General features: G+C 67.3%; 3 protein-coding genes and 1 non-coding gene across 4 annotated transcripts in view; 2 read left to right on the forward strand and 2 right to left on the reverse strand.

Annotated features, from left to right (window-relative positions):
- Positions 1 to 1,950, reverse strand: part of LOC116438775 (cleavage and polyadenylation specificity factor subunit 1-like) — a gene marked incomplete at its 3' end in the record, with an annotated part of 62,997 nt that extends 61,047 nt beyond the window's left edge. Inside the window, exon 1 of the mRNA XM_032097777.1 lies at positions 1,495 to 1,950. Coding sequence (XP_031953668.1) covers positions 1,495 to 1,950 — 456 coding nt within the window. The remainder of the gene's footprint in view (positions 1 to 1,494) is intronic.
- A 3,207-nt stretch (positions 1,951 to 5,157) lies between these two features.
- LOC116438769 (zinc transporter ZIP4-like) lies at positions 5,158 to 22,715 on the forward strand. The gene is made up of 8 exons (XM_032097772.1): positions 5,158 to 5,388; positions 14,499 to 14,852; positions 15,128 to 15,602; positions 16,065 to 16,303; positions 17,270 to 17,422; positions 17,816 to 17,876; positions 21,730 to 21,977; positions 22,704 to 22,715. Exons 1-8 carry the CDS (start codon positions 5,158 to 5,160, stop codon positions 22,713 to 22,715), a joined length of 1,773 nt encoding a protein of 590 aa, XP_031953663.1.
- Positions 17,994 to 18,066, reverse strand: TRNAR-CCG. The gene has a single exon. It is a non-coding gene; the product is annotated as a tRNA-Arg (tRNA).
- On the forward strand, positions 22,638 to 24,138 carry LOC116438771 (elastin-like). Its single transcript, XM_032097775.1, has 2 exons — positions 22,638 to 23,230; positions 23,917 to 24,138. The coding sequence occupies exons 1-2, from the start codon at positions 22,715 to 22,717 to the stop codon at positions 24,043 to 24,045; spliced, it is 645 nt and encodes a 214-aa protein (XP_031953666.1). The 5' UTR covers positions 22,638 to 22,714; the 3' UTR covers positions 24,046 to 24,138.
- The last annotated feature ends 1,842 nt before the right edge of the window (positions 24,139 to 25,980 follow it).

The raw sequence follows: 25,980 nt of genomic DNA on the forward strand, positions 1-25,980 counted from the left end.
ACACGGGATGGGACACCGGGATGGACATGGGGACACTGGGATGGACATGGGGATACTGGGATGGACACTGGGATGGACACTGGGATACTGGGATGGACATGGGGATACTGGGATGGACACTGGGATGGACACTGGGATGGACACTGGGATGGACATGGGGACACCGGGATGGACACTGGGATGGACCCTGGGATGGACAGTAGGGACACTGGGATGGACATGGGGATACTGGGATGGACATGGGGACATTGGGATGGACATGGGGACACTGGGATGGACACTGGGACATGGGGACACTGGGATGGACACCGGGATGGACACGGGGACACCGGGATGGACATAGGGATACTGGGATGGACACTGGGATGGACATGGGGACATGGGGACACTGGGATGGACATGGGGACACTGGGATGGACACGGGGATGCTGGGATGGACACTGGGATGGACACGGGGATACTGGGATGGACACGGGGATGGACACGGGGACGCCAGGATGGACATGGGAACATGGGGACACTGGGATGGACATGGGTATACTGGGATGGACACCGGGATGGACATGGGGACACTGGGATGGACACGGGGATACTGGGATGGACACTGGGATGGACATGGGGATACTGGGATGGACACGGGGATACTGGGATGGACACCGGGATGGACATGGGGACACTGGGATGGACAGTAGGGACACCGGGATGGACACGGGGATACTGGGATGGACACTGGGATGGACATGGGGACACTGGGATGGACATGGGGATACTGGGATGGACACTGGGATGGACATGGGGACACTGGGATGGACACTGGGATACTGGGATGGATACTGGGATGGACATGGGGACACTGGGATGGACATGGGGATGGACAGTAGGGACACTGGGATGGACATGGGACACTGGGAAGGACACTGGGATACTGGGATGGACGCTGGGATGGACATGGGGACACTGGGATGGACATGGGGATACTGGGATGGACACGGGGACACTGGGATGGACCCTGGGATGGACATGGGGACACTGGGATGGACATGGGGACACTGGGATGGACACCGGGATGGACATGGGGATACTGGGATGGACATGGGGACACTGGGAGGGACACCAGGATGGTCATGGGGACACCGCGATGGACATGGGGACACCGGGATGGACACGGGATACTGGGATGGACACTGGGATGGACATGGGGACACTGGGATGGACATGGGGACACCGGGATGGACAGACACGGGGACACTGGGCTAGAAGGGGCCACAGGGACATGGGGACACCAGGATGGACATGGGGACACCGGGATGGACGGACACCAGGACACGAGGACATGGAGCACTGGGATGGACACGAGGACACTGGGACGGACGGACACAAGGACCTGGGGACACTGGGATGGTCATGGGGACACTGGGATGGACAGACACGGGGACACTGGGCTAGAAGGGGCCACAGGGACATGGGGACACCGGTGGCAGGTGGCCACGAGACCCCGGCGAGTGGCACGGCCGTGGCCTGGCCATGCCGTGCCACCCCGAGCCGGGACACGCCGGGACACGCCGGGACACGCCGGGACGCGCCGGGACGCGCCACGCGGCACCGCGTGATGTCACGACTCCCCGTGACACCCCAGGACACCCCGTGGGTGCCCCCGCGGGGCTCCTGGCTCCTTGCTGGGGTGGCCCCGGCGAGCTGGGGACAGCCGGGCACCCGCAGGGGACAGCGGCACGCCCGGGGGTGGCCGCAGCAGCCGCGTGTCCCTGGCGGAGCCGAGGGAGTGGCCCGGGGTGGCTCTGGGGACAAACTCCGGGCTGGCAGCGGTGGCGCGGGGTGGCACGGGGTGACACGGGGTGACACGGCCCGGGGTGGCAGGACACCGCGTGGTGACACACGGGGGGGGATCTCTGATGCCACGGGGCGGCCGGCAGCGTCACACGCGTGTGACATCGCGTGTGACACGCGTGTGACACCCCGTGTGACATCGCGTGTGACACCGCGTGTGACATCGCCGTGGGTGTCACTCGTGTGCCGCGTGCCGTGAGCGCCGTGGGTGTCACCGGTGCCACGTGTGCCACACGCCCTTGTCCTGGGGAGGGTGCAGGGACAGTCCAGCGCCCAAAGGTGACCCTAGCACCCAGGAGTGACCCCAGCACATGGTCTTGGACCAGTGGGGTGACCCCAGCACCCAAAGGTGACCCCAGCACCCAGGAGTGACCCCAGCACATGGTCTTGGACCAGTGGGGTGACCCCAGCACCCAAAGGTGACCCTGGCGCCCAAAGGTGACCCTGGCGCCCAAAGGTGACCCCAGCACCCAGGAGTGACCCCAGGACCTGGTCTCGGACCAGTGGGATGACCCCAGCACCCAAAGGTGACCCCAGCACCCAGGAGTGACCCCAGCACCCAGAGGTGACCCTGGCACCCAAAGGTGACCCCAGCGCCTAGGAGTGACCCCAGTGCCCAGGAGTGACCCCAGCACGTGGGCTTGGAGTTCAGGGGTCATTCAGGGACTTGGGGACAAGTCCAGCACCCAGAGGTGACCCCAGCGCCCAGGAGTGACCCCAGCACCCAGAGGTGACCCTGGCACCCAAAGGTGCCCCCAGCGCCTAGGAGTGACCCCAGTGCCCAGGAGTGACCCCGGCACCCAGGAGTGACCCTGGCACCCAAAGGTGACCCCAGCGCCCAGGACCGAGCAGAGAACCCTGGGACGAACTGGACACCCCAGGTATGACCTGGGCACCCTGGGGTGACCCCCACACCTGAGCCACGCCCAGGGCTGGGGGTGCCCCTGTCCCCCACCCAGGGGGGGCCGGTGTCCTTTGGGTGGGGGAGGGGTGACCCGGTGGGTGTCCCAAGGGTGCCTAAGTGGGGGGGGTTGGTGGCTTGGGGGTGTCCCTAAGGTGTCCCAGGAGCCCCCAGGTGGAGTTTGGGTGTCCCAGGGGTGACCCTGGCGTGTCCTGGGGGTGTCCTGGGGGTGCCTGGGCAGGGGTTGGGTGACCCTGGGGTGCCCTGGAGGTGTCCCAGGTGTGCCTGGCCAGGGATGGGTGTCCCTGGGGTGTCCCTGGGGTGTCCCTGGGGTGTCCCAAGAGTCCCCAGATGGGAGCTGGGTGTCCCTGGGGTGTCCCTGGGGTGTCCCTGGGGTGTCCCAAGAGTCCCCAGATGGGAGTTGGGTGTCCCTGGGGTGTCCCTGGGGTGTCCTGGGGTGTCCCAGGAGTCCCCAGATGGGAGCTGGGTGTCCCTGGGGTGTCCCTGAGGTGTCCTGGGGTGTCCCAGGAGTCCCCAGATGGGAGCTGGGTGTCCCTGGGGTGTCCCTGGGGTGTCCCTGGGGTGTCCCAAGAGTCCCCAGATGGGAGCTGGGTGTCCCTGGGGTGTCCCTGGGGTGTCCTGGGGTGTCCCTGGGGTGTCCCTGGGGTGTCCCTGGGGTGTCCCTGGGGTGTCCCAAGAGTCCCCAGATGGGAGTTGGGTGTCCCTGGGGTGTCCCTGAGGTGTCCTGGGGTGTCCCAGGAGTCCCCAGATGGGAGCTGGGTGTCCCTGGGGTGTCCCTGGGGTGTCCCTGGGGTGTCCCAAGAGTCCCCAGATGGGAGCTGGGTGTCCCTGGGGTGTCCCTGAGGTGTCCCTGGGGTGTCCCAAGAGTCCCCAGATGGGAGCTGGGTGTCCCCGGGGTGTCCCTGGGGTGTCCTGAGGTGTCCCAGGAGTCCCCAGATGGGGATTGGGTGTCCCTGGGGTGTCCCTGGGGTGTCCCTGGGGTGTCCTGAGGTGTCCCAGGAGTCCCCAGATGGGAGTTGGGTGTCCCAGGAGTCCCCAAATGGGGATTGGGTGTCCCTGGGGTGTCCCTGGGGTGTCCCAAGAGTCCCCAGATGGGAGCTGGGTGTCCCTGGGGTGTCCCTGGGGTGTCCCTGGGGTGTCCCAAGAGTCCCCAGATGGGAGTTGGGTGTCCCTGGGGTGTCCCTGGGGTGTCCCTGGGGTGTCCCAAGAGTCCCCAGATGGGAGTTGGGTGTCCCTGGGGTGTCCCTGGGGTGTCCCTGGGGTGTCCCAAGAGTCCCCAGATGGGAGTTGGGTGTCCCTGGGGTGTCCCTGAGGTGTCCCTGGGGTGTCCCAAGAGTCCCCAGATGGGAGCTGGGTGTCCCTGGGGTGTCCCTGGGGTGTCCCAGGAGTCCCCAGATGGGAGTTGGGTGTCCCAAGAGTCCCCAGATGGGAGTTGGGTGTCTCCGGGGTGTCCCTGGGGTGTCCCAGGGGTGTCCCAAGAGTCCCCAGATGGGAGCTGGGTGTCCCTGGGGTGTCCCTGGGGTGTCCCAGGAGTCCCCAGATGGGAGTTGGGTGTCCTTGGGGTGTCCCTGGGGTGTCCTGGGGTGTCCCAGGAGTCCCCAGATGGGAGTTGGGTGTCCTTGGGGTGTCCCTGGGGTGTCCTGGGGTGTCCCAGGAGTCCTCAAATGGGGATTGGGTGTCCCAGGGGTGTCCCTGGGGTGTCCCTGGGGTGTCCCAAGAGTCCCCAGATGGGAGTTGGGTGTCCCTGGGGTGTCCCTGAGGTGTCCCTGGGGTGTCCCAAGAGTCCCCAGATGGGAGCTGGGTGTCCCTGGGGTGTCCCTGAGGTGTCCTGGGGTTTCCCAGAGGTGCCCAGGTGTGGATTGGGTGTTCCAACAGTGTCCCTGGGGTGCTGGGGGTGCTGGGCTGGGGGTTGGGTGACCCTGGGGTGTCCTTGGGGTGCTCCAGGGGTGTCTCTGGTGTCCTGGGGGTGCCTGGGGTGGGGGTTGGCTGACCCTGGGGTGACCCAAGGGTGTCCCAGAAGTGTCCCGGGAGTGTCCCAGGAATCCCCAGCGGGGGGACTGGGTGTCCTGGGGGTATCCCGGGTGTCCCAGGGATGTCCCAGAGGTGCTGGGGGTGCCTGGGCTGGGGGTTGGCTGACCCTGGGGTGACCCAAGGGTGTCCCGGGTGTCCCATGGGTGTCCCGGCACTGTCCCCGGGGTGTCGCGGGGGTGCGGGCCGGGCCGTGCGGGGTGAATGAATCGTTAACCCGGGCCAATCTCAGCCCGGGCCAATCAGGGCAGCGGGCCCGGGCACTTTTACAGCCCTGCTGGCCCCACGGTGTCCCACGGCCACCAGCGCTGCCACCCCAGTGCCACCAGCACCCTCACCAGGGCCACCACCACCAGCCCGCCATGGCCACGCCGTGGCTGCTGCTGCTGCTGCTGCCGCTGCCGGCCCTGGCACTGCCCGCGGCGCTGGCCATGCCCGCGGCGCAGCGAGCCCGGGGCGCGGCCCAGGTGGCCCAGGTGGCCCTGGAGGCGCTGGTGGCGTCGGGCGAGGGCCGAGTGTCCCGCGGGGCGCTGGGGGCCCTCGTGGCGAGCGCGGCCGGCCGTGCGCAGTGCCCGAGCGAGCCGTGCGGAGAGGTGAGGGCGCGCCCGGGCACGGCGACAGCGCCGGCGACAGCGGGGACAAAGGGCGGGTGGCACCGCGCGGGGGAGGGGGGGCACGGGGGACAACGGGCGGGAGCCCTGGGCCAGGGGGGATGGGCGAGCCAGATGTGCCAGCTGTGGGTGCCAGCTGTGGGTGCCGGCCGTGGGTGTCACCGTGCGGGGGTGCCACCCGTGGGTGTCACCGTGCGGGGGTGCCACGTGTCCCGCGTGTGCCGGGCGGCCGCGGGGGCTCGGGCGGGTGCCGTGCGCAACGGGCGCGTCGCGGGTGCCCGGCGGCGTGGGACCGGCGGCGGCGGGGCGTGGGTGGCGCGGCTCGGGGTGGCACCTGTGCGGTGTGTGTGGCGCCTGTGCGGTGTGTGTGACACCTGTGCGGTGTGTGTGGCACCTGTGCCGTGTGTGTGTGACACCTGTGCCGTGTGTGGCACCTGTGTGTGGCACCTGTGCCGTGTGCGTGGCACCTGTGCGGTGTGTGTGCCACCTGTGCGGTGTGTGTGGCACCTGTGTGTGGCACCTGTGCCGTGTGTGTGTGGCACCTGTGCGGTGTGTGTGACACCTGTGCGGTGTGTGGCACCTGTGTGTGGCACCTGTGCGGTGTGTGTGGCACCTGTGCGGTGTGTGTGGCACCTGTGCGGTGTGTGTGACACCTGTGCCGTGTGTGTGGCACCTGTGTGTGGCACCTGTGTGTGACACCTGTGCGGTGTGTGTGTGCCACCTGTGCCGTGTGTGTGGCACCTGTGCCGTGTGTGGCACCTGTGCGGTGTGTGTGTGACACCTGTGCGGTGTGTGGCACCTGTGTGTGGCACCTGTGCCGTGTGTGTGTGACACCTGTGCCGTGTGTGGCACCTGTGTGTGGCACCTGTGTGTGACACCTGTGCGGTGTGTGTGTGCCACCTGTGCCGTGTGTGTGCCACCTGTGCCACCTGTGCGGTGTGTGTGGCACCTGTGCGGTGTGTGTGGCACCTGTGTGTGGCACCTGTGTGTGGCACCTGTGCCGTGTGTGGCACCTGTGTGTGGCACCTGTGCGGTGTGTGGCACCTGTGTGTGGCACCTGTGCCGTGTGTGTGACACCTGTGCGGTGTGTGTGGCACCTGTGCCGTGTGTGTGGCACCTGTGCGGTGTGTGGCACCTGTGTGTGGCACCTGTGCCGTGTGTGTGACACCTGTGCCGTGTGTGGCACCTCTGCGTGCCACCTGTGCCGTGTGTGGCACCTGTGTGTGGCACCTGTGCCGTGTGTGTGGCACCTGTGCGGTGTGTGTGGCACCTGTGTGTGACACCTGTGCCGTGTGTGTGGCACCTGTGCCGTGTGTGGCACCTGTGTGTGCCACCTGTGCGGTGTGTGTGTGCCACCTGTGCCGTGTGTGTGGCACCTGTGCCGTGTGTGGCACCTGTGCGGTGTGTGTGTGCCACCTGTGCCGTGTGTGGCACCTGTGCCGTGTGTGTGGCACCTGTGCGGTGTGTGTGGCACCTGTGTGTGCCACCTGTGTGTGGCACCTGTGTGTGGCACCTGTGCCGTGTGTGGCACCTGTGTGTGGCACCTGTGCTGTGTGTGTGGCACCTGTGTGTGGCACCTGTGCGGTGTGTGTGACACCTGTTCTGTGTGTGGCACCTGTGCCACCTGTGCGGTGTGTGTGGCACCTGTGCCGTGTGTGTGGCACCTGTGTGTGGCACCTGTGCGGTGTGCGTGGCACCTGTGTGTGGCACCTGTGTGTGGCACCTGTGTGTGGCACCTGTGCCGTGTGTGTGGCACCTGTGTGTGGCACCTGTGCGGTGTGCGTGGCACCTGTGTGTGGCACCTGTGTGTGGCACCTGTGCCGTGTGTGTGGCACCTGTGCGGTGTGTGTGGCACCTGTGCCGTGTGTGTGGCACCTGTGCGGTGTGTGGCACCTGTGTGTGGCACCTGTGCCGTGTGTGTGACACCTGTGCCGTGTGTGGCACCTGTGTGTGCCACCTGTGCCGTGTGTGGCACCTGTGTGTGGCACCTGTGTGTGGCACCTGTGCCGTGTGTGGCACCTGTGTGTGGCACCTGTGCGGTGTGTGGCACCTGTGTGTGGCACCTGTGCCGTGTGTGTGACACCTGTGCGGTGTGTGTGGCACCTGTGCCGTGTGTGTGGCACCTGTGCGGTGTGTGGCACCTGTGTGTGGCACCTGTGCCGTGTGTGTGACACCTGTGCCGTGTGTGGCACCTCTGCGTGCCACCTGTGCCGTGTGTGGCACCTGTGTGTGGCACCTGTGCCGTGTGTGTGGCACCTGTGTGTGACACCTGTGCCGTGTGTGTGGCACCTGTGCCGTGTGTGTGGCACCTGTGCGGTGTGTGTGTGCCACCTGTGCCGTGTGTGGCACCTGTGCCGTGTGTGTGGCACCTGTGCGGTGTGTGTGGCACCTGTGTGTGCCACCTGTGCTGTGTGCGTGGCACCTGTGTGTGACACCTGTGCCGTGTGTGGCACCTGTGCCGTGTGTGTGGCACCTGTGTGTGGCACCTGTGTGTGGCACCTGTGCCGTGTGTGGCACCTGTGTGTGGCACCTGTGTGTGACACCTGTGCGGTGTGTGTGGCACCTGTGCCGTGTGTGTGGCACCTGTGCCGTGTGTGTGGCACCTGTGTGTGCCACCTGTGCTGTGTGCGTGGCACCTGTGTGTGGCACCTGTGCCGTGTGTGTGGCACCTGTGCGGTGTGTGTGGCACCTGTGTGTGGCACCTGTGTGTGGCACCTGTGTGTGGCACCTGTGCCGTGTGTGGCACCTGTGTGTGGCACCTGTGTGTGGCACCTGTGCGGTGTGTGTGGCACCTGTGCCGTGTGTGGTACCTGTGTGTGGCACCTGTGTGTGGCACCTGTGCGGTGTGTGTGGCACCTGTGTGTGGCACCTGTGTGTGGCACCTGTGTGTGCCACCTGTGCGGTGTGTGGCACCTGTGTGTGGCACCTGTGCCGTGTGTGTGGCACCTGTGTGTGGCACCTGTGCGGTGTGTGTGACACCTGTGCCGTGTGTGGTACCTGTGTGTGGCACCTGTGTGTGGCACCTGTGCGGTGTGCGTGGCACCTGTGTGTGGCACCTCTGTGTGGCACCTGTGCCGTGTGTGTGGCACCTGTGTGTGGCACCTGTGCGGTGTGTGTGGCACCTGTGTGTGGCACCTGTGTGTGACACCTGTGCCGTGTGTGTGGCACCTGTGTGTGGCACCTGTGCGGTGTGCGTGGCACCTGTGTGTGGCACCTGTGTGTGGCACCTGTGCCGTGTGTGTGGCACCTGTGTGTGGCACCTGTGTGTGGCACCTGTGTGTGCCACCTGTGCTGTGTGTGGCACCTGTGCGGTGTGTGTGCCACCTGTTCTGTGTGTGGCACCTGTGCCACCTGTGCCGTGTGTGCCACCTGTGCCGGGTGTGTGCCACCTGTTCTGTGTGTGGCACCTGTGCGGTGTGCGTGGCACCTGTGCCGTGTGTGTGGCACCTGTGTGTGACACCTGTGCGGTGTGTGTGACACCTGTGTGTGGCACCTGTGTGTGGCACCTGTGCCGTGTGTGGCACCTGTGTGTGGCACCTGTGCGGTGTGTGTGACACCTGTGCGGTGTGCGTGGCACCTGTGTGTGGCACCTGTGCCGTGTGTGTGGCACCTGTGTGTGGCACCTGTGCGGTGTGTGTGGCACCTGTGTGTGGCACCTGTGTGTGGCACCTGTGTGTGGCACCTGTGTGTGGCACCTGTGCCGTGTGTGTGGCACCTGTGTGTGGCACCTGTGTGTGGCACCTGTGTGTGCCACCTGTGCTGTGTGTGGCACCTGTGCGGTGTGTGTGCCACCTGTTCTGTGTGTGGCACCTGTGCCACCTGTGCCGTGTGTGCCACCTGTGCCGGGTGTGTGCCACCTGTTCTGTGTGTGGCACCTGTGCGGTGTGCGTGGCACCTGTGCCGTGTGTGTGGCACCTGTGTGTGACACCTGTGCGGTGTGTGTGACACCTGTGTGTGGCACCTGTGCCGTGTGTGTGGCACCTGTGTGTGGCACCTGTGTGTGGCACCTGTGTGTGCCACCTGTGCTGTGTGCGTGGCACCTGTGTGTGACACCTGTGCCGTGTGTGGCACCTGTGCCGTGTGTGTGGCACCTGTGTGTGGCACCTGTGTGTGGCACCTGTGCCGTGTGTGGCACCTGTGTGTGGCACCTGTGTGTGACACCTGTGCGGTGTGTGTGGCACCTGTGCCGTGTGTGTGGCACCTGTGCCGTGTGTGTGGCACCTGTGTGTGCCACCTGTGCTGTGTGCGTGGCACCTGTGTGTGGCACCTGTGCCGTGTGTGTGGCACCTGTGCGGTGTGTGTGGCACCTGTGTGTGGCACCTGTGTGTGGCACCTGTGTGTGGCACCTGTGCCGTGTGTGGCACCTGTGTGTGGCACCTGTGTGTGGCACCTGTGCGGTGTGTGTGGCACCTGTGCCGTGTGTGGTACCTGTGTGTGGCACCTGTGTGTGGCACCTGTGCGGTGTGTGTGGCACCTGTGTGTGGCACCTGTGTGTGGCACCTGTGTGTGCCACCTGTGCGGTGTGTGGCACCTGTGTGTGGCACCTGTGCCGTGTGTGTGGCACCTGTGTGTGGCACCTGTGCGGTGTGTGTGACACCTGTGCCGTGTGTGGTACCTGTGTGTGGCACCTGTGTGTGGCACCTGTGCGGTGTGCGTGGCACCTGTGTGTGGCACCTCTGTGTGGCACCTGTGCCGTGTGTGTGGCACCTGTGTGTGGCACCTGTGCGGTGTGTGTGGCACCTGTGTGTGGCACCTGTGTGTGACACCTGTGCCGTGTGTGTGGCACCTGTGTGTGGCACCTGTGCGGTGTGCGTGGCACCTGTGTGTGGCACCTGTGTGTGGCACCTGTGCCGTGTGTGTGGCACCTGTGTGTGGCACCTGTGTGTGGCACCTGTGTGTGCCACCTGTGCTGTGTGTGGCACCTGTGCGGTGTGTGTGCCACCTGTTCTGTGTGTGGCACCTGTGCCACCTGTGCCGTGTGTGCCACCTGTGCCGGGTGTGTGCCACCTGTTCTGTGTGTGGCACCTGTGCGGTGTGCGTGGCACCTGTGCCGTGTGTGTGGCACCTGTGTGTGACACCTGTGCGGTGTGTGTGACACCTGTGTGTGGCACCTGTGTGTGGCACCTGTGCCGTGTGTGGCACCTGTGTGTGGCACCTGTGCGGTGTGTGTGACACCTGTGCGGTGTGCGTGGCACCTGTGTGTGGCACCTGTGCCGTGTGTGTGGCACCTGTGTGTGGCACCTGTGCGGTGTGTGTGGCACCTGTGTGTGGCACCTGTGTGTGGCACCTGTGTGTGGCACCTGTGTGTGGCACCTGTGCCGTGTGTGTGGCACCTGTGTGTGGCACCTGTGTGTGGCACCTGTGTGTGCCACCTGTGCTGTGTGTGGCACCTGTGCGGTGTGTGTGCCACCTGTTCTGTGTGTGGCACCTGTGCCACCTGTGCCGTGTGTGCCACCTGTGCCGGGTGTGTGCCACCTGTTCTGTGTGTGGCACCTGTGCGGTGTGCGTGGCACCTGTGCCGTGTGTGTGGCACCTGTGTGTGACACCTGTGCGGTGTGTGTGACACCTGTGTGTGGCACCTGTGTGTGGCACCTGTGCCGTGTGTGGCACCTGTGTGTGGCACCTGTGCGGTGTGTGTGACACCTGTGCGGTGTGCGTGGCACCTGTGTGTGGCACCTGTGCCGTGTGTGTGGCACCTGTGTGTGGCACCTGTGCCGTGTGTGTGGCACCTGTGCCGTGTGTGTGGCACCTGTGTGTGGCACCTGTGCTGTGTGTGTGACACCTGTGCCGTGTGTGTGGCACCTGTGCCGTGTGTGTGGCACCTGTGTGTGGCACCTGTGCTGTGTGTGTGACACCTGTGCCGTGTGTGTGGCACCTGTGCCGTGTGTGTGGCACCTGTGTGTGGCACCTGTGCCGTGTGTGTGACACCTGTGCCGTGTGTGGCACCTGTGCCGTGTGTGTGGCACCTGTGCGGTGTGTGTGGCACCTGTGCCGTGTGTGTGACACCTGTGCGGTGTGTGTGGCACCTGTGTGTGGCACCTGTGTGTGGCACCTGTGCCGTGTGTGTGGCACCTGTGCCGTGTGTGTGGCACCTGTGCCGTGTGTGGCACCTGTGTGTGGCACCTGTGCCGTGTGTGCCACCTGTGCGGTGTGCGTGTGCCACCTGTGCCGTGTGTGGCACCTGTGCCGTGTGTGTGGCACCTGTGTGTGGCACCTGTGTGTGGCACCTGTGTGTGGCACCTGTGTGTGACACCTGTGCCGTGTGTGTGGCACCTGTGCGGTGTGTGTGTCACCTGTGCCACCTGTGCTGTGTGTGGCACCTGTGCGGTGTGTGTGGCACCTGTGTGTGGCACCTGTGCCGTGTGTGGCACCTGTGCGGTGTGTGTGTGCCACCTGTGCCGTGTGTGGCACCTGTGCCGTGTGTGTGGCACCTGTGCGGTGTGTGTGGCACCTGTGTGTGCCACCTGTGTGTGGCACCTGTGTGTGGCACCTGTGCTGTGTGTGTGGCACCTGTGTGTGGCACCTGTGCCGTGTGTGGCACCTGTGTGTGGCACCTGTGCTGTGTGTGTGGCACCTGTGTGTGGCACCTGTGCGGTGTGTGTGGCACCTGTGCCGTGTGTGGCACCTGTGTGTGGCACCTGTGCAGTGTGTGTGGCACCTGTGTGTGGCACCTGTGTGTGACACCTGTGCCGTGTGTGTGGCACCTGTGTGTGGCACCTGTGTGTGCCACCTGTGCTGTGTGTGGCACCTGTGCGGTGTGTGTGCCACCTGTTCTGTGTGTGGCACCTGTGCCACCTGTGCCGTGTGTGCCACCTGTGCCGGGTGTGTGCCACCTGTTCTGTGTGTGGCACCTGTGCGGTGTGCGTGGCACCTGTGCCGTGTGTGTGGCACCTGTGTGTGGCACCTGTGTGTGACACCTGTGCGGTGTGTGTGACACCTGTGCAGTGTGCGTGGCACCTGTGTGTGGCACCTGTGTGTGGCACCTGTGTGTGCCACCTGTGCTGTGTGTGGCACCTGTGCGGTGTGTGTGCCACCTGTTCTGTGTGTGGCACCTGTGCCACCTGTGCCGTGTGTGCCACCTGTGCCGGGTGTGTGCCACCTGTTCTGTGTGTGGCACCTGTGCGGTGTGCGTGGCACCTGTGCCGTGTGTGTGGCACCTGTGTGTGGCACCTGTGTGTGACACCTGTGCGGTGTGTGTGACACTTGTGCAGTGTGTGTGGCACCTGTGTGTGGCACCTGTGCCGTGTGTGTGGCACCTGTGTGTGGCACCTGTGCTGTGTGTGTGACACCTGTGCGGTGTGTGTGGCACCTGTGTGTGGCACCTGTGTGTGGCACCTGTGTGTGGCACCTGTGCCGTGTGTGTGGCACCTGTGTGTGGCACCTGTGCCGTGTGTGGCACCTGCGTGTGGCACCTGTGCCGTGTGTGTGGCACCTGTGTGTGACACCTGTGCGGTGTGTGTGGCACCTGTGTGTGGTATCTGTGTGTGACACCTGTGCGGTGTGTGTGGCACCTGTGCCGTGTGTGTGGCACCTGTGCCACCTGTTCTGTGTGTGGCACCTGTGCCACCTGTGCCGTGTGTGTGGCACCTGTGCGGTGTGTGTGCCAGCTGTGTGTGGCACCTGTGCCATGTGTGGCACCTGTGCCGTGTGTGTGCCACCTGTGCGGTGTGTGTGGCACCTGTGTGTGGCACCTGTGCCATGTGTGCCACCTGTGCTGTGTGCGTGGCACCTGTGTGTGCCACCTGTGCGGTGTGTGTGGCACCTGTGTGTGGCACCTGTGTGTGGCACCTGTGCCGTGTGTGTGTCACCTGTGCCGTGTGTGGCACCTGTGTGTGACACCTGTGCCGTGTGTGTGGCACCTGTGTGTGGCACCTGTGCGGTGTGCGTGGCACCTGTGCCACCTGTGCTGTGTGTGGCACCTGTGCCGGGTGTGTGCCACCTGTTCTGTGTGTGGCACCTGTGTGTGGCACCTGTGTGTGACACCTGTGCTGTGTGTGTGGCACCTGTGCCACCTGTGCCGTGTGTGCCACCTGTGCCGGGTGTGTGCCACCTGTTCTGTGTGTGGCACCTGCGTGTGACACCTGTGCCGTGTGTGTGGCACCTGTGCGGTGTGTGTGGCACCTGTGCCACCTGTGCCGTGTGTGTGGCACCTGTGTGTGACACCTGTGCCGTGTGTGTGGCACCTGTGCGGTGTGTGTGGCACCTGTGCCACCTGTGCCGTGTGTGTGGCACCTGTGCTGTGTGTGTGGCACCTGTGCCACCTGTGCCGTGTGTGTGGCACCTGTGTGTGACACCTGTGCCGTGTGTGTGGCACCTGTGCGGTGTGTGTGGCACCTGTGCCACCTGTGCGGTGTGTGTGGCACCTGTGCGGTGTGTGTGGCACCTGTGCCACCTGTGCCGTGTGTGCCACCTGTGCCGGGTGTGTGCCACCTGTGCGGTATGTGTGGCACCTGTGCCACCTGTGCAGTGTGTGTGCCACCTGTGCCGTGTGTGCCACCTGTGCCGGGTGTGTGCCACCTGTGCCGTGTGTGTGTCACCTGTGCCACCTGTTCTGTGTGTGCCACCTGTGCCGTGTGTGCCACCTGTGCCGGGTGTGTGACACCTGTGCGGTGTGTGTGGCACCTGTGCCACCTGTGCCGTGTGTGTGCCACCTGTGCGGTGTGTGTGGCACCTGTGCCACCTGTGCGGTGTGTGTGGCACCTGTGCGGTGTGTGTGCCACCTGTGCAGTGTGTGTGTCACCTGTGCCACCTGTGCTGTGTGTGGCACCTGTGCCACCTGTGCCGTGTGTGCCACCTGAGCCGTGCCACCCGTGCCAGGCGCCGTCGGGGCGTTTGTGACGTGCCACGTGTGCCGCACGCTGTGTCTGCCACGCCGTGCCACGCCTGTCACCTGTGTCACTTGTGCCGTGCGTGCCACGTGTCCCATGGCACCTGTGCCAGCCCGTGCTGTGTTTTCCATGCCATCGTCCTGTCCCCTGTCCCCCCGTGCCACCCTGTCCCCATGTCACACCCCCGTGCCACCCTGTCCCCCAGTGCCACCCTGTCCCTCCGTGTCCCCCCTCGCCCCCTGACGCTGTCCCCTGTCCCCGCAGTGTCCCTCGGTGCCAGCGGTGCTGGCCCTGGCCGGGAAGGCCCCGGGTGGCACCGCCGGGCTCGATGCCACCGAGCTGTCCTGGCTGGGGGCGGCCGTGGTGGCCACGCTCAGGGACCCCCCGGGCGCCTGCGGGGACCCCGATGGGGACACGGATGGGGACACCGAGGCCACCGCGGGGCCCTGGGCCAGCCGTGTCCGCGCCCTGCACCGCGAGTTCGCCACCGATGTCACCGGCGATGCCACCGGCAGTGGCACCGGCACCGTCGCTAGCCACGGTGGCCCCGGGCTGCGGGAGGTGGCCGAGCTGCTGGCGGCCATCGAGCCCAACTACCGCGGTGACAACGGCCACCAGGTCAGGGGACACGGGGACACTGGGGGGTGAGGGGACACGGGGGACACAGGGGGACACGGGGGACACAGGGTGTGGCCACTGGTGCAGGGACATTGTGGCCTGGGGAGGTGACAGTGGCCGCTGGGCACAGAGAGGTGACAAACGGTCACATGTGTGCCCTGGGGAGGTGACACCCGTGTCACGGGCACCATTGGCCGGCCCCTCGTGTCACGGTGGCTGTGTCTGGGGGTGACACGGTGGCCTTTGGGTGACACGGTGACCTTTGGGTGTCACAGGCCTGCGTGGATGCTCGGGGGGTGCTGGCAGCCACCTCCAGGGTGTCCCCAAGGGTGGGGACCGGGCGGGTGCTGGTGGCACTCGGGGTCCTGGTGCTGCGCGGCCGCCGCCTCTGCCCTGGGGACAGCGGGGACACCCCCAGCCTGCAGTGTGGGGACACCGGCAGCCACCGTGGGGACACCGGTGACATCGACACCCTCCACGGGGACACGGACGCTCATCATGGGGACATCGGTGACATCGACACCCGCTGTGGGGACACGGACACCCGGCACAGTGACACTGTCCCCAGGGCCACCACCCACGGGGACAGTGACACCCGTTATGGGGACATTGAAAGCCACCTTGGGGACTTGGAAAGCCACCGCGGCCCCACGAGCCCCGGCTCCTACTCTGGGGACACGGGTGACAACGTCACTGTCCCTGTCCCCACCAACAGCAGCGACCCCGCGGAGCAGCTCAACACCAGCCAGAGTGAGTGGGGACAGGGACGGGGACAGGGGACAGGGGACAGGGACGGGGACAGGGGATGGGGACAGGGGACGGGGATGGGGACGGGGGATGGGGATGGGGACAGGGGACAGGGACGGGGACAGGGGATGGGGATGGGGACAGGGGACAGGGGACAGGGATGGGGACAGGGGACGGGGATGGGGACGGGGATGGGGACAGGGACAGGGGCAGGGACGGGGACGGGGGACAGGGGACAGGGGACGGGGATGGGGACAGGGACGGGGACAGGGGACAGGGCTGGGGACAGGAACCGGGATGGGGCTGGGGACAAGGACAGGGATGGGGCGATGTCCTCGCTGTCCCCCCGGGCTGTCCCTGACCCCGTGTCCCCGTGTCCCCTGTGGCAGGGTCCGTGCTGGGGACACTGACAGCGCTGTCCCTGTCGCTGTCCCTGACCCCGTGTCCCCGTGTCCCCTGTGGCAGGGTACGTGCTGGGGACGCTGATGGCGCTGGCGCTGGCGCTGGTGCCGCTGGTGGCGCTGGCCCTGGTGCTGTGTCCCGGCTGCTCCCGGTGTCCCGGCGGTTCCCGGTGTCCCGGCTGCTCCCGGTGTCCCGGCGGTTCCCGGTGTCGCCGCTGTCCCCGGCGCTGGGGGCGCCCCCTGCTGGACGGGCTGGCGGCCGGGGCGCTCAGCGGGGACGCGCTGCTGCACGTGCTGCCCCAGGTGGGGACACGGGGGGACACGGGGGGGACATGGGGGGACACGGGGGGTGTGGGGGACACGGGTGGTGTGGGGGACACGGGGGGACACGGGGGGTGTGGGGGACACGGGTGGTGTGGGGGACACGGGGGGACACGGGGGGTGTGGGGGACACGGGGGGTGTGGGGGACACGGGGGGACACAGGGGGACACGGGGGGCTGTGGGGGACACGGGGGGACAGAGGGGACACGGGGGGACACGGGGGGACACGGGGGGACACGGGGGGTGTGGGGGACACGGGAGGATGAGGGGGACACGGGAGGATGAGGGGACACGGGGGGACACGGGGGGACACGGGGGGTGTGGGGGACACGGGGGGACAGAGAGGACACGAGGGGTCATGGAGGGGACATGGGGGGACACGGGGGGACAGAGGGGGACATCGGGGGGGACACGGGGAGTTAAGGGGGGCAAGGGAGGGACACAGGGACAGGGGGACACGGGGGGACAGAGAGGACACGGGGGGTCACGGAGGGGACACGGGGGGACACGGGGCATGTGGGGGACACGGGGGGTTAAGGGGGGAGACGGGGGGTGTGTGGGGGACACGGGGGGGACACAGGGGGACACGGGGGGACACAGGGGGATGTGGGGGACGCGGGGGGACAGAGGGGACACGGGGGGGACACAGGGGGACACGGGGGGATGTGGGGGACACGGGGGGACAGAGGGGACACGGGGGGTCATGGAGGGGACATGGGGGGACACGGGGGGACACAGGGGGACACTGGAGGATGAGGGGGGGTCATGGGGGACACAGGGGGGACGTCGGGGGCACATGGGGGGATGGGCGGGACAAGGGGTGGGGGGACACGGGGGGACACGGGGGGACACAGGGACAGAGGGGGGGGATACGGGGGGCACGGGGGGGACATCGGGGGGGACACGGGGACGTGCCACGCGTGTGCCTCCCGCCGTGTCCCCCGCAGGCCCTGGGGATCCACGGCCACTCGGGGGGCGAGCACGCCGAGCACGGGGCTTCCCACGGCCCCCCCTGGGAGATGCTGGCGGTGCTGGGGGGGCTCTACGGGGGCTTCGTCCTGGAGCGGCTGCTGGGGGGGCTGGGACCCCCCCCCGAGGAGGTGGGGACATGGGGGAGGGGGAATTGGGGGGGGGGCTGAGACCCCTCCCCCCCTCCCCGAGGAGGTGGGGACATGGGGGAGGATTTGGGGGGGGGGGGTTCCGGGGGATGGAGCCCCCCAGGAGCAGGTGGGGATGGGGGGGGGGGATTTGGGGGGGCTCGGGACCCCATCGAGGGGGGCTGGGGGGTCCCCGAGACCTTCCCCCCCCCCACCCCCCGGGGATAGGGTGGAGATGGGGGGGGGTTTTGGGGGGTTTTGGGGTGGGGGCTGCAGGGCAGGTTCGGCTGGGTGGGGGAATTTGGGGGGTTAGTGAGCCCGGGGGTGTCCCCCACTGATAGGGGGGCGGTTTTGGGGTGCAGCAGCTCCTCACCCCCTCCTCCAACCCCGTCCCAGGTGAAGGAGGAAGACCCCACCCCTGACCCCGCTCAGAGCACACAGGAGCTGACCACGCACGGTACGGCCGCAAATCCCCCCAAAACTCCTCAAATCTCCCCCAAAATTCCTTCCCCCCCCCCCCCCCCCCCCCCAAGGGGACACCCCCGAACCCCTGCCGGTAAAAGGAGGGGCTGGACGACCCAGGTGGGACTCGAACCCACAATCCCCAGCTCCGGAGGCTGATGCCTTGTCCATTAGGCCACTGGGCCGTGCGCGCGGCAGCGGCGCCGGGCGCCACCTGGGGGCGCTCCCGGGACCCCGCGAGGGCGTGGGGGGACAAAGGGGACCCGTGGGTGTCCCCGGGTGACCCCCGGTGACCGTGGGTGTCCATAGGTGACCCGTGGGTGTCCATAGGTGACCCCCGGTGACCGTGGGTGTCCATAGGGGTGACCCGTGGGTGTCCATAGGGGGACCCCTGGGTGTCCCCGGGTGACCCCCGGTGACCGTGGGTGTCCATAGGGGGACCCCTGGGTGTCCCCGGGTGACCCCCGGTGACCGTGGGTGTCCATAGGGGTGACCCGTGGGTGTCCATAGGGGTGACCCGTGGGTGTCCCCGGGTGACCCCCGGTGACCGTGGGTGTCCATAGGGGTGACCCGTGGGTGTCCATAGGTGACCCCCGGTGACCGTGGGTGTCCATAGGGGTGACCCGTGGGTGTCCATAGGTGACCCCTGGGTGTCCATAGGTGACCCCCGGTGACCGTGGGTGTCCATAGGGGTGACCCGTGGGTGTCCATAGGGGTGACCCGTGGGTGTCCCCGGGTGACCCCCGGTGACCGTGGGTGTCCATAGGGGTGACCCGTGGGTGTCCATAGGTGACCCCCGGTGACCGTGGGTGTCCATAGGGGTGACCCGTGGGTGTCCATAGGGGTGACCCGTGGGTGTCCATAGGTGACCCCTGGGTGTCCATAGGTGACCCCCGGTGACCGTGGGTGTCCATAGGGGTGACCCGTGGGTGTCCATAGGGGTGACCCCTGGGTGTCCCCGGGTGACCCCCGGTGACCGTGGGTGTCCATAGGGGTGACCCGTGGGTGTCCATAGGGGTGACCCGTGGGTGTCCATAGGTGGCCATGGGTGACCCATGGGTGTCCATAGGGGTGACCCGTGGGTGTCCATAGGTGGCCATGGGTGACCCGTGGGTGTCCATAGGGGTGACCCGTGGGTGTCCATGGGTGACCCGTGGGTGTCCATAGGTGGCCATGGGTGACCCATGGGTGTCCATAGGTGACCCCTGGGTGTCCGTAGGTGGCCATGGGTGACCCGTGGGTGTCCATAGGGGTGTCCCGTGGGTGTCCATAGATGGCCACGGGGGACCCGTGGGTGGGTGTCCATAGGTGGCCATGGGTGACCCATGAGTGTCCATAGGTGGCCACGGCTGACCCGGGGGTGGCCACGGCTGACCCGCGGGTGTCCATAGGTGTTCATGGGTGACCCGTGGGTGTCCATAGGTGGCCGTGGGAGACCCGTGGGTGGGTGTCCATAGGTGTCCCCGGCTGACCCGTGGGTGACCCGTGGGTGCCCTGTGGTGACACTTGTCTCTCTTCTTGTCTCTCTCCCCCTTTTTTCCCCCCACGTGTCCCACGTCCCGTGTCCGCCTGTCTGTCCTGTGTGTGTCCCGTGTCCGCCTGTCTGTCCTGTGTGTGTCCCGTGTCCCGTGTCCCGTGTCCGCCTGTCTGTCCTGTGTGTGTCCCGTGTCCCTGCTGTCCCGTGTCCGCCTGTCTGTCCTGTGTGTGTCCCGTGTCCGCCTGTCTGTCCTGTGTGTGTCCCGTGTCCCGTGTCCCGTGTCCGCCTGTCTGTCCTGTGTGTGTCCCGTGTCCGCCTGTCTGTCCCGCGTCCCGTGTCCCTGCTGTCCCGTGTCCCGTGTCCGCCTGTCCCGTGTCCGCCTGTCTGTCCCGTGTCCCTGCTGTCCCGTGTCCCGTGTCCGCCTGTCTGTCCTGTGTGTGTCCCGTGTCCGCCTGTCTGTCCCGTGTCCCGTGTCCCTGCTGTCCCGTGTCCCGTGTCCGCCTGTCTGTCCCGTGTCCCGTGTCCGCCTGTCTGTCCCGTGTCCCGTGTCCCTGCTGTCCCGTGTCCCGTGTCCCGTGTCCGTCTGTCCCGTGTCCCGTGTCCCGTGTCCCTGCTGTCCCGTGTCCCGTGTCCGTCTGTCTGTCCCGTGTCCCGTGTCCGCCTGTCCCGTGTCCGCCTGTCTGTCCCGTGTCCGCCTGTCTGTCCCGTGTCCCTGCTGTCCCGTGTCCCGTGTCCGCCTGTCTGTCCTGTGTGTGTCTGTGTGTCCCGTGTCCCGTGTCCGCCTGTCTGTCCTGTGTGTGTCCCGTGTCCCTGCTGTCCCGTGTCCGCCTGTCTGTCCCGTGTCCGCCTGTCCGTCCCGTGTGTGTCCCGTGTCCGCCTGTCTGTCCTGTGTGTGTCTGTGTGTCCCGTGTCCGCCTGTCTGTCCCGTGTGTGTCCCGTGTCCCGTGTCCGCCTGTCTGTCCCGTGTGTGTCCCGTGTCCGCTTGTCTGTCCCGTGTCCTCCTGTCCCGTGTCCCGTGTCCTGTGTCCGGCTGTCCCGTGTCCCGTGTCCGCCTGTCTGTCCTGTGTCCCGTGTCCCTGCTGTCCCGTGTCCCGTGTCCCGTGTCCGTCTGTCCCGTGTCCCGTGTCCCTGCTGTCCCGTGTCCGCCTGTCTGTCCCGTGTGTGTCCCGTGTCCGCTTGTCTGTCCCGTGTCCTCCTGTCCCGTGTCCCGTGTCCTGTGTCCGGCTGTCCCGTGTCCCGTGTCCGCTTGTCTGTCCCGTGTCCTCCTGTCCCGTGTCCCGTGTCCTGTGTCCGGCTGTCCCGTGTCCCGTGTCCGCCTGTCTGTCCCGTGTCCCTGCTGTCCCGTGTCCCGTGTCCCGTGTCCGTCTGTCCCGTGTCCCGTGTCCCGTGTCCCTGCTGTCCCGTGTCCCGTGTCCGTCTGTCTGTCCCGTGTCCCGTGTCCCTGCTGTCCCGTGTCCCTGTTGTCCCGTGTCCCGTGTCCGCCTGTCTGTCCTGTGTCCCGTGTCCCGTGTCCGCCTGTCTGTCCCGTGTCCCGTGTCCCCGTGTCCCGTGTCCCGTGTCCCGTGTCCCGTGTCCGTCTGTCTGTCCCGTGTCCCGTGTCCGTCCGTGTGTCCCGTGTCCCGTGTCCGTCCGTCTGTCCCGTGTCCGCCTGTCTGTCCCGTGTCCGTCCGTCTGTCCCGTGTCCCTGCTGTCCCGTGTCCCGTGTCCGTCTGTCTGTCCCGTGTCCCGTGTCCGTCCGTGTGTCCCGTGTCCCGTGTCCGCCTGTCTGTCCCGTGTCCTGTGTCCGGCTGTCCCGTGTCCCGTGTCCGCCTGTCTGTCCTGTGTCCCGTGTCCCTGCTGTCCCGTGTCCCGTGTCCCGTGTCCGTCTGTCCCGTGTCCCGTGTCCCTGCTGTCCCGTGTCCCGTGTCCGTCTGTCTGTCCCGTGTCCCGTGTCCCTGCTGTCCCGTGTCCCTGTTGTCCCGTGTCCCGTGTCCGCCTGTCTGTCCTGTGTCCCGTGTCCCGTGTCCGCCTGTCTGTCCCGTGTCCCCGTGTCCCCGTGTCCCGTGTCCCGTGTCCCGTGTCCGCCTGTCTGTCCTGTGTCCCGTGTCCCGTGTCCGCCTGTCTGTCCCGTGTCCCGTGTCCCCGTGTCCCGTGTCCCGTGTCCCTGCTGTCCCGTGTCCGCCTGTCTGTCCTGTGTCCCGTGTCCCGTGTCCGTCCGTCTGTCCCGTGTCCCTGCTGTCCCGTGTCCCGTGTCCGCCTGTCTGTCCCGTGTCCGTCCGTGTGTCCCGTGTCCCGTGTCCGCCTGTCTGTCCCGTGTCCGTCCGTCTGTCCCGTGTCCCTGCTGTCCCGTGTCCCGCGTCCGTCCGTCTGTCCCGTGTCCCGCTGTGCGCAGGCGCGGGCGGCGCGGGCAGCGCGCAGGCGCTGTTGCTGTCGGCAGGGGGCGCCGTTCACCGCCTGGCGGACGGGCTCGCGCTCGGCTCCGCCTTCGCCGCGTCCGCGAGCGCCGGGGCGGCGGCGGGGGCGGGGCTGGCGCTGCACGAGCTGCCCCGGGCCTTCGGTGAGGGGCGGGGCCTGGGGAAAGGGGGCGGGGCCTGGGGAAGGGGGCGTGGCCGGCGCTGCACGAGCTGCCCCGGGCCTTCGGTGAGGGGCGGGGCCTGGGGAAAGGGGGCGTGGCCTGGGGAAGGGGGCGTGGCCGGCGCTGCACGAGCTGCCGCGGGCCTTCGGTGAGGGGCGGGGCTACGGGAAAGGGGGCGTGGCCTGGGGAAAGGGGGCGTGGCCGGCGCTGCACGAGCTGCCGCGGGCCTTCGGTGAGGGGCGGGGCTACGGGAAAGGGGGCGGGGCCTGGGGAAAGGGGGCAGGGCCGGGGAAAGGGGGCGGGGCTGGCGCTGCACGAGCTGCCGCGCGCCTTCGGTGAGGGGCGGGGCCTGGGGAAAGGGGCGGGGCCTGGGGAAAGGGGCGGGGCTGGCGCTGCACGAGCTGCCGCGGGTCTTCGGTGAGGGGCGGGGCCTGGGGAAAGGGGGCGGGGCTCCGGGGAGAGGGGGCGGGGCTCCGGATAGGGGGCGAGGCCTGGGAAAAGGGGGCGGGGCTGGCGCTGCACGAGCTGCCGCGGGTCTTCGGTGAGGGGCGGGGCCTGGGGAAAGGGGGCGGGGCCTGGGGAAAGGGGGCGGGGCCTGGGGAAAGGGGGCGGGGCTGGCGCTGCACGAGCTGCCGCGCGCCTTCGGTGAGGGGCGGGGCCTGGGAACGGGGCGGGGCCTGGGAACGGGGGAGGGGCTTGAGCGGCCGCGAGCTCTCGCTGAGGGGCGTGGCCTGGGCGGAGAGGGCGGAGCCCGGGGCTCTAAGGGGGGCTGAGGGTCTCTGTCCCCTCAGGGGTGGTCTTGATGCGGGGGCCAGACAGGGTCTCTGTCCCCTCAGGGTCTCGGTCCCGGTCCCGGTGCCGGGGGTCTCAGGGTCTCTGCCCCCTCAGGGTCTCTGTCCCCTCAGGGTCTCTGTCCCAGTGCCGGGGCCAGGGGGTCTCAGGGTCTCTGTCCCCGCAGGGTCTCTGTCCCCGCAGGGTCTCGGTCCCGGGGCCAGGGGTCTCAGGGTCTCTGTCCCCTCAGGGTCTCGGTCCCGGTGCCGGGGCCAGGGGTCTCAGGGTCTCGGTCCCCACAGGGTCTCTGTCCCCTCAGAGTCTCGATCCCGGTGGTCTCAGGGTCTCTGTCCCCGCAGGTGACGCGCTGGTGCTGTCGCAGTCCGGGCTGGCCACCCGGCGGGTGGTGGCGCTGGCCGCGGCCGGCGCGCTGCCCGTGGTGCCGGGGGTCGTGGCCGGGCTGGCGCTGGGGGCCGCCCCCGCCGCCCGCTCCTGGCTCGGGGCCCTGGGCGGGGGCTTCCTGCTGCACCTGGCGCTGTGCCACATGGTGAGGGGACATCGGGGACATGGGGGACATGGGGGACATTGGGGACACGGGGACATCGGGGACACGGGGGACATTGGGGACGTCGGGGACATGGGGATATTGGGGACATGGGGACATTGGGGGACATTGGGGACATCAGGGACATCCGGGGCTTCCTGCTGCACCTGGCTGAGGTGTCCCCCAAGTGTCCCCAGGTGACGCTCAGGTGTCCCATAGGTGTCCCATAGGTACCCCCAGGTGTCTCAGGTGTCCCCCAGGTGATGCTCAGGTGTCCCCCAGGTGCCCCTAGGTACCCGTAGGTGTCCCATAGGTACCCCCAGGTGTCTCAGGTGTCCCCCAGGTGATGCTCAGGTGTCCCTCAGGTGTCCCATAGGTACTCTCAGGTGTCTCAGGTGTCCCCCAGCTGTCCCCCAGGTGCCCCTAGGTACCCGTAGGTGTCCCGTAGGTACCCCCAGGTGTCCCCCAGGTGCCCCGTAGGTACCCCCAGGTGTCTCAGGTGTCCCCCAGCTGTCCCCCAGGTGCCCCTAGGTACCCGTAGGTGTCCCGTAGGTACCCCCAGGTGTCCCCCAGGTGTCCCCAGGTGTCCCCCAGGTGCCCCGTAGGTACCCCCAGGTGTCCCCCAGGTGCCCCGTAGGTACCCCCAGGTGTCTCAGGTGTCCCCCAGGTGACGCTCAGGTGTCCCGCAGGTGCCGGGCATGCTGTCCGTGCGGACGGGCAGCCCCTGGGTGCTGCTGGCGCTGCAGAGCCTGGGGCTGCTCGGGGGCTGGGGGCTGCTGCTGCTGCTGGCGCTGGGCGAGGAGGAGGGGGCGCACTGACCTCCCCCCCCGGGGACCCCCCCCCCCGACATCGGGATCGCCGGGATCAGCGCCTGGAACAGCGCCTGGACACACCTGGACACACCTGGACTCACCTGGGGCACCGCACCCACGACCCCCTGGGACCCCCCCGACATGGGGATGGCCGGGATCAGCGCCTGGAACAGCACCTGGACACAGCTGGACACACCTGGGGACTCCTGGACACACCTGGACACAGCTGGACACACCTGGGGACTCCTGGACACACCTGGACACACCTGGGGCACCCCCCAGAGACCCTCGTGGGGGTGGGAATGGGGGAAATAAAAGCGGAGATGGAGCAGGAATCTTGGATTTGGGGTTGGGGGCACTGGGGGGGGTACTGGGGAGGGCACTGGGAGGTACTGGGAGGGACTGGAGGTTACTGGAAGGTAACGGGGAGGGTACTGGGAGGGTACTGGGGAGGCAGGAGCCCTAGAGGGCCATAGGGGCCTATAGGGGCTGGGAGGGGCACTCCCGGGGGGATGTATGGACCTTATGGGGTGCAGCCTTTTTGGGGGGGGGTACAGGGGTCCCTATGGGGTGCAGCCCAGTTTGGGGGGCTCCAGGGCCCCTCCAGACCCTCTCCATGGGGTGCAGCCTCTTTTTGGGGGGGGGTACAGGGGTCCCTATGGGGTGCAGCCCAGTTTGGGGGGTCCAGGGCCCCTCCAGACCCTCCCCATGGGGTTCAACTCCCTTTGGGGGTGTCCAGGACCCCCCTATCCTCCTCCATTCCCCCCAAATCCCCCAGAGGGTTGGTGGATTTTTGGGGGGGGGTCTCCGGGGGTCCCCGGTTCGAGTCCCGACGCCGGTGGAGGACCCAGCGTCTCTATGGTCGGGGGGGGCCGGAGCGGCCGGAGCGGTCCCGCGGGCGCCGCTCTGGCGCCACTTCCGGCTCCACTTCCGGCGTCTCTGTGGCGGTGGCGGCGGCGGGAGCGGGTCGGGCGCGTGTGGGAGCGGTGAGGAGGTGGCGCGAATTTGGGGGATTTTGGGGGTTTTGGAGGGGTTTTTGGGGGTTTTGGAGGGTGGGGGAGGAATGAAGGAGGAGATTTGAGGGGTCTGTAGGGATGGAGCGGGCGGCGGAGGGAGGTGGGGGAGGTGAGGGGAAATGTGGGGGAATGAGAGGGGAGGTTTGGGGGGTCCCTTTGGGGTGTTCTGAGGGGGGATTTGGGGAGAATTGAGGGGAAAATGGGAGGAGCTGAGGGGGGAGGTTTGTGGGGTCCCTTTGGGGTGTTCTGAGGGGGAATTTGGGGGGAATTGAGGGGAAAATGGGGGGAGTGAAGGGGGAGGTTTGGGGGGTCCCTTTGGGGTGTTCTGAGGGGGAATTTGGGGGGGAATTGAGGGGAAAATGGGGGGAGTGAAGGGGGAGGTTTGGGGGGTCCCTTTGGGGTGTTCTGAGGGGGAATTTGGGGGGAATTGAGGGGAAAATGGGGGGGAGTGAGGGGGGAGGTTTGGGGGTCCCTTTGGGGTGTTCTGAGGGGGGATTTGGGGGGAATTGAGGGGAAAATGGGGGGGAGTGAAGGGGGAGGTTTGTGGGGTCCCTTTGGGGTGTTCTGAGGGGGGATTTGGGGAGAATTGAGGGGAAAATGGGGGGGAGTGAAGGGGGAGGTTTGTGGGGTCCCTTTGGGGTGTTCTGAGGGGGGATTTGGGGAGAATTGAGGGGAAAATGGGGGGGAGTGAGGGGGGAGGTTTGGGGGTCCCTTTGGGGTGTTCTGAGGGGGAATTTAGGGGGAATTGAGGGGAAAATGGCGGGAACTGAGAGGGGAGGTTTGGGGGTCCCTTTGGGGTGTTCTGAGGGGGGATTTGGGGAGAATTGAGGGGAAAATGGGAGGAGCTGAGGGGGGAGGTTTGTGGGGTCCCTTTGGGGTGTTCTGAGGGGGAATTTGGGGGAAATTGAGGGGAAAATTGGGGGGA

The sequence above is a fragment of the Corvus moneduloides genome, unplaced genomic scaffold (assembly GCF_009650955.1).
Source record: "Corvus moneduloides isolate bCorMon1 unplaced genomic scaffold, bCorMon1.pri scaffold_111_arrow_ctg1, whole genome shotgun sequence".
In the NCBI taxonomy this organism is placed as follows: domain Eukaryota; kingdom Metazoa; phylum Chordata; class Aves; order Passeriformes; family Corvidae; genus Corvus; species Corvus moneduloides.